The sequence below is a fragment of the Anneissia japonica genome, unplaced genomic scaffold (assembly GCF_011630105.1).
Source record: "Anneissia japonica isolate Jap-2015-1 unplaced genomic scaffold, ASM1163010v1 scaffold8147_len11207_cov138, whole genome shotgun sequence".
Taxonomy (NCBI): domain Eukaryota; kingdom Metazoa; phylum Echinodermata; class Crinoidea; order Comatulida; family Comatulidae; genus Anneissia; species Anneissia japonica.
Window position 1 is genome coordinate 1 of NW_022694704.1, and position 7,859 is coordinate 7,859.

Genomic DNA, 7,859 nt, shown 5'->3' on the forward strand with positions numbered 1-7,859 from the left:
GCAATTTTGTAATTTTAGTTCATGATTTCAGTAATATATATTACTATCAATATTTACTGGAGTTACAAGTGTGTAAAATTCATGCAAGCCTTCTCTTAGCAAAATATAATAAATATTTCAAGGATGTATTGTCTCAGATCCCAAGGCAAAGTATTTAAAATATAGGGGATTAAACACCTTGCTGTTGGTATAAAGTCTACAGGAAGAAACAGAAAGATTCTGCTGTCTAATAACTACATTCCCTGCTGCACAAACTTTTTTTTTTTTGCTTTTAATGTAACACAATCAGTGGTGTAACAAAAAGGCCTGAGGTCTCTGTTGAAGGTTTCTTATGGCTTCTTTACCCTCTGGACTGGCAGCCATGTAGGACCCCAGAAGGTCCCATGCTTTGGCATTTGAATGTTTTAGGGGCATATTTTGATGGAGCTGTTTCCATGCTCTGCTCCTGAAGGGGCTCGGCCCTTGGTTGACCATTGAGAGCTCTGAGTTATACCACTGAACATATCCCTTTGACATGTTATTGGCAAATTCATTTGATGTACCAATTTAAGTGGCTAAAGGTTACTTAATGCCATTTTAGTGCCATCCGTCTAATATAGTACATGTTTGTGTTGAATTGACTTTGTGTTGAATGCTATTACTTCTTATTCTCAAATTCTCAATTCAGTACAGTACTTTAAAAATTGTGGATTTACTTTTCAGTGAATAATTAAAAGAAAATGGTTTCCAAATATATTTAGGTGCTGGATCGGAACTAAAGAATATATTCCTTTTTGAATTTGAATTAAATAGATCTGTGAGATAATGCCAGGTAGTGCTGTCCGATGTGGGTGCAGCGTACTGTTCATGATGGTGGATTTTCTTCTTTTTTTTGCATGCATTTAGGAATAATATTGAGTGATCAGGTCCTTTTAGTTAACATCCGCCATACAGTTTAGTATAAATAAAAACAATTTTATTTTGTGAAAAGTTGTAATATTAGTGAGAAATGTATGTAGCAACTTGTTACAATTCCAAGTTGCTGTGTTTTTATATTATGCATAATTCAATTAAAAATGTTAGAATTTTTTCAAAATAAGATAGAAACTTGCAGAGTGAATAATAAACAAATCATGGAAATTTACTTGTATATCGCCTTAAACAATTAAAAATTCGTCTCAAAGCGTATTGTAATTAAAGTTTAAATTTAACATATCTTGTAAGAATTTTGGGGAAATATCCACTTTTGTTTGAAAAGAAAAGAAATAATGCTTTTATGTAATTCTGTTGTAAAAAACGGAAATGACTTGTATCACCAACTACATGTATTGCAATGTATTTTTAATGTGCCCAATTTTTTTAAACTAAGGCACTGCATTATCTTGTGGCCATGAAAGAGTAATTATAATATTGAAGTATGCATAAGTACAGAAATGTATGACACATTGAAGCAGATGATATGAAATTATAGTTGTGAGGTGATGTTTTGTGATAACAGGATCACAACATAGCCTTTAGTAGATAATTGTAAGTACATCAAAAATGAATAAAATCATTATTTGTATATTCTGTTTGGTTTTTTTTTGTTTTTTTCTGGCTTGGTGTTCAGTAAAACAGCAGTCCCAAAAGTGTTTGTCTTATTATTAAACCACATTCACCCTTCCGGATCATGACCATAGTGTACCACAGTAATCGTGTCCTCACAACTCCAGGTGGCGCCCTCAGTTGTCAACCGGACATTGGTTACCATTCATTGTCTTTCAGGAATAGGCATTTCAAAAACCTCATACTTTACCATCAAAATGTACTAAACACACAAAAACTCGCATTATATTACTTATCGAACACACATTTAATCGTCAATTGAAATTTACAAAGAAAAATTAAGATATAAAATTTTAATAATTACATTAGAAATTGGGATCAATGATTTGTCAGTGAGACAAGGTCGGGTTGAACACATTTTGCCGCCAATAGCAACGTAGTAGTATTTTGACGTAACGCTGTAGTACTCTATTAGGTAAATATGTGCGGTAACCACTACTAGCTCAGGTGCTGAACAAATAACTTTTTACTTCAGAATATACTATGGCCTTTACGGTTCAAATCAGACGTTTTGGTGGATCTATGCCAAATTGCTGAATGCAAGATTGCAGATTCCACTTTTGCCAAACCCAGTTTACCAAATGTGAAATTGCCAAGTCAAATTTTGTCTAATCAGGCTTTCCTGAATGTCAATTTAATAGCATAAAATATGTTAAATACATTATTAGCCTCCAATGCAATACATTTAAAAGGCGCATACATAAAGCATACTACTAAACATAGCTATGCTTAACATATATGAATTCACAGTACTGTATTTGTAAGATACCGGTCATGACTCTCTTCGGCATAAGGTTTAAAATTCCTACTTTCTAGGTTTTAAGGGTATTATCCCATAGACCTTACTGGCCTTCCCTGGATATTGTTCGACCCCACTGCCAAATAGCTTAGCTGTGAGGTTACATTCTGGTCTCCAGCTGATCAACCATTACTTGAAGTTGAACATATCAAACATCATCAGAGGACCTCAGTTGAATTATCAACATAATTTGATTAATTAGATTGGGTGTGGTCATTGCTCGTTGACGGACGACAAAGGAGTGAGGACGACGCTCAGGAGTGGGCACATTCTCATGCTGGGACAATCGGTTTGTTCTATTTTTGTTGTAGGGGTGTTTCTAAAGGAACAATGGCAATTAGTCGGTTTATATAGGCAAGTATTCACGAAATAGACCCATTACTTAGGGTGAATATTGGTTGCTGATATTTGCAGGGAAGAGTAGTAGAATACATCTTTAAATATTTTAAACTGCATGAAAAGCACTGAGGAAAAAACAATGAAACACAATACAGTATATAATATTTTTAAATTTTATTTATCGTAACCCATCAAATGGTTAAAATCACTTGGAAGTGCAAAGCTGTAAGCCTGTAGGAACAACGGATATTTTTTTGCACGGACCGTTGTTAAACTGATATTAATCAACCTTTTGCGAGCAACTACAATATCATTATGGTGAAAAATTAACTTTTGCACACGCAAAAATGGTGAGAATACATGTGCGGTGTATGTGTCCATAGCTGCGTTATGATACAGTTTTAATACAATTCTCTTCGTAAACATGCGAGCAAGCAAAGGAATCAACACGGTAGACAATGTTATTCCTGCTAGGTTTGAAAATGTTTCAAAGTTGACCGCAGTATGTTCGTAAGTACCAAGTAAAATGTCCGGAGCAAGATACAATCCCATTAATGCTGTGCCATAAAAGACAGCGTTAGACAATTGTAGCAGTTTTTTTCCGTTGAATTGATATATTAACCGATCAACATTTTCCTTAATAATAGGTTGGTTTTTTAAATAAGCACTAGTTGGGTCATCCCATCTGTCCTTGAAGGTGGCACTTGTAGCAAATTGTTTTCGAATTGGAGCCAAGTTGAGAATCTGCAAGTAAATAAAAATCTTCAATAATAATAATAATAATAATTCTAGATTTGTACCCCGCATAACTTTTTGTGCTAGCATTTGGTGGAGTTTCGTGAATTTATCAAAATTAATTATTAACTAGCAATTTAACAATAAAGTTGCATTCATCTTTTATAGGAACATAAAGGCTGTCTTCAGCATTTCTTAACTCGTATGGTATAGTTTGGCTGTGTAACACATCCATACTGCCGGTTCAGGGTAATTCTTTTTAACAAATCAAACATAAAAGCAACAAATTTGTAATTTATTAAAATTCAGCAATTTAACAACCAGTGCTAAAGAGTATGGCTCTCGATGGAGATAACTACACATTTTTGTAAACCTGTACAAGATTAAGTTGGAAAATAACTTGACCAAATAATAATATGACAATATAATAAATATGGTAAAACAAGAGAATTATAAATATTATAAAAGTACCTTCATTGGAACATAATAACGTTTAATTTCAAAATATGCTTTGTCACCTTTTTTAAAAACAGGAATTACTATTGTGATTTTCAGTTGACAGGGTAAAATTCCAGAAGAAAAATGTATTTGTAGCAGTGGTGAAATAATGAATTGCAAGGTGGATTGGATGACACGGGTGTTGATCACAACAACATGGCCCTTTCAGGATTGTAGCTGTTGAAAACTAAGGGTGGGTGTGTGATAGGTTATTTTCATGGTGGGTGGGTTTTAAGGATGGAAAAGTGGGTTAATAAGGGTGGGTGGAGGGCCATGTAATTAGCTTTACAATGGGTGGAAAACTTCAAGGCTGGGTGGCCTGCCACACCATAATTACACCACTGCCCTTTATTGGGTTTGAGATTAGATGTAATAGATTAAACTTCAGACTCAAAAGTGGGTAAAATAAAGAAAAAATTTAGCTTGCTCAGGAATAAATAAAAGAGCTATGAAACATACTGTATAGAGGAAAAATAGTTTTTAAAGGAATTGCAAATATCTGGAGATTAAATTAACAATCTGAATTATATTTAAGTCAAACAATTTTTCAATGCCATTTCGGATTTCACATAGGCAAGTTAAACTGTATAACATTACTGCATTGAATCATTTTTAAATTGTACTGTTAGGTGTTAGTGGTGAATTTTACTGGTCATTTTACCTGTTTTGAAGTGAGCAATTTATTGGTTGCTTTTAAGCTGTAGTGGCAGTATCGTACTGGAATCACCTGTAAAATCTTCAAACTGGACACTAAATACATTGCGCTGATATCCCACAATAACTGCAACAATACAATATTTGTAATAGTTGTTGATTGTAGAAGTAAACAGACCTTCAGAAAAGAAAATGGAAATTCATAATTAAAGTAGCCACAATCATGCGGGCTGACAGCAATTATAGTGGCCCACGAAAATAAAATAAACCCTTGTGTGTGGCCAGACATTAGCGTCAAAACCTCCAGAAAATCCCTGGATGTTATGTCTTGGGCGCTTCATGCCGGACATTGTAAAAAAAAACATTAAAAATTAAAAGTGAGCACAAGATTGAGGTGTAAAAAAAAGGAGAATATGAAGATTTCTTTTCAAGTACATTGCTGTAAATGTCAAATATTCAACTTAAGGGCCCATACTACAGTACTACTAAATATGCTTTCGACTCTCATTAATCAAAAACAAAAAACCAAAAAATTTGTTTGGCCCTCTAATCCAATTACATCACGTTTGATTGAATTGGACCTGAAGCGACCGCAAGCGGCTGCCAGCCAGAACCCCCGCCAATGTGTGTATATGTATGGAACACCGGTGATGCATGCAGAACACAGTAGAGTACACTCGCTTTACTGTTAAATGGTTGGTTAGGCATTAGCCAAGTCAATTCAGAATTACAGTAATTAAAACATCATTTAGAGGTAGGCATAGGCTATTTGAGAATTTATTCTGCACAAGATTACTTATTGTAGCATTATTTTATTACAAATATTTGGTATTAAAGTTTATTATGTTATATTATACTACAGTATTGCTTATGGTTTTGTTTTTCTGGTTTTTTTTACAGAAACAACAAATGTTACTAAGTCACTTTGGTTTGAGACATGTTTCTATTATCATTTGTTGTGATATATTTTTTGATCATGTTTATTAATGCTTAAATAAATGGAGATTATGAAAAAAGTGTAGTACTGTAAATAGATAAGTTTGTCATACTTTTGTTTTCTTGTCTGTTTACATTTTGTTTCCATTCATTATTAATGTTCTGATGATCATTTATAATAATAGGTCCATGTAAATAAATGAAAATAGACTAAATGGTATAAAAAATGAAAATAAAGAAAATATATATAAGTATTTTCATATTTATTTTCCATATAAAATTATTAATGTTTATAATTACATACTGTACATTTAAATAGCATTGTATGTTAGCATGTTAGATAATTTAATCATTATGTCTACATGTTGCACGTATTTGTATTTAGCGAGCGTGCATGCATCACCCGTGTTCCATATACTTTACTTATTGGCGGCCGCTTCGGTCCACTCTGTCTGATCTAGGCCTCTAGATAGGTAGGGCTACACCTGGCCCTCCTAGCTAGCTAGCTAGGTCCTAGCCTTGTATAGGCTAGGCTTAGCCGAATGTCAGTCAATTTGAGCGGATGCATTTAGTGCAAACTATAACAAGGGCGAATTTATCGTTGCCCTATTCTTGTATTTGCGAGTGAAATAAACTACCAGATGGCCGCTAACAAGCACTTAGGCCTTAATTTTAAAACATATATTGCGCACGTTTCATTTTATTCGTTTTTGTCTCCAGTTGGGGTTTTGTATTTAAAAAAGCACACTATACTTGTAATTGAATTATGTTGTGTATTTGTAGGCCCTAAATTTACAATTTACATAAAATTTGTAAAATGGGAGTAATGTAACTGTAATTTTTATTCCCCACAGAAATTCAAATTATATTTACATATCTAGGTGTCAGAAGATGCACAAATCATTGGTGCAGTTATGAATGTAGTATGTTTAATTTTAAACTGTTAACCTGAAAATCAATTAAATAGACTTCTACACATAAGGCTATAGGCTTCTCCCCCGGAACCCACTAGGGAGGCTGAAAGAAAATTGTTAGTTAAAAAATAGGAAATTTTTAAGTAATGCGTATGTAACTCGCACAGGCTGTTGTTCACATAAATGGATCTTTTTCCGGTCGAATTAGCATCCACTCAAACTTTACTCCGCTCGAACTGGCATCCCAGGAAACACAAAATGTTCTTATAATGTTCACGAACGTTGCAGTTAGGTATGTAACAAAATAACGTTCGCACAACGTTGTAAGATGTTCAAACGTTGTGAAATTAGGTTATAACTATGTACATATGGTTCTAAAAAATAAAGTTTTTATCACCAAACTGTAACGTTATTATAACGTTCTTATAACGTAATATTATTAGCTGGGATCCGCTCAAAGTGGCATCCACTCGAATTGACTGATTCCGGCTACTAGCCTACTAAACCTATTCTCACATCATTTTGCTACATTGTCACTGGAATGTTTGAAGTGCTAATAGGCCTAGCATATACTCAGACTTGCCAGATTACATACTTTCAGCAATATTCACTTCACAAAAACTACCTACTGTAGTAGGCGTAGCCTAGGTAGTAGATGGCCAGGAAGCCTGGCTGCATGGCCTCTTTCTGACACCCAGCCAATGCCATGATTTGTTGGTCAGTCACCTATCTAGGCCTAACTAGTAACTACTCATTCTCCTGTTTAAAAAGATGCAGCAAAGGTGCTACTTATGCCTACTTGGTAGCTACACCACTCAACAATAAATTAACAACAAAACACATCTAGACCATGGGCCTAACGCTGTTACAGAGCAGGGAGTTGTTAATTAGAATTCTAATTAACAACTCCCTGTACAGAGTAAAATGAGGCGAGACCGAAATCATTTATATTCCGTTTGTATTCAGCTCCTACTGCTGCCAAAGATCGTATAGCGCCGCGCTACGCGGCGCAAGATAAGTAACTCCATAGAGCTATTAAACATTCTTATTATATCTCTATGGGTAACTCCTATCTCCAGAGAGCCATATATATAAATATTATACACAGGAACGCACATCACGTTAGACAAAGAACGCGCATCGCGTATGAAACAAAATGGCTTCTAAATTCTCAATAAGAGTTGCGACATTCCGCTCCATGGTTTACGAAAGTCACGTGGTACACACCGTCCATTTTGTTTCATAATCTTCCCCAATGAACACATGCAAAGTATATGTGTTACGTACATTGCATATTAATTTCACACACTTAATTGGGTTTACAACTATATTCTATAATTAACATCACTTAGTATGGACAGCGTATAAGAATTCATATATAATCGAATATTTGCGCGCGT

The 7,859-nt window shown here is 34.4% G+C and overlaps 1 protein-coding gene across 1 annotated transcript; it reads right to left on the reverse strand.

The window, feature by feature from the left end:
* Positions 1-2,879: 2,879 nt before the first annotated feature.
* LOC117101191 (transmembrane protein 70, mitochondrial-like) lies at positions 2,880-7,432 on the reverse strand. The gene is made up of 3 exons (XM_033241079.1): positions 7,376-7,432; positions 4,617-4,787; positions 2,880-3,466 (listed from the first exon to the last, which is right to left on the reverse strand). The coding sequence occupies exons 2-3, from the start codon at positions 4,713-4,715 to the stop codon at positions 2,897-2,899; spliced, it is 669 nt and encodes a 222-aa protein (XP_033096970.1). The 5' UTR covers positions 4,716-4,787; positions 7,376-7,432; the 3' UTR covers positions 2,880-2,896.
* Positions 7,433-7,859: the final 427 nt, after the last annotated feature.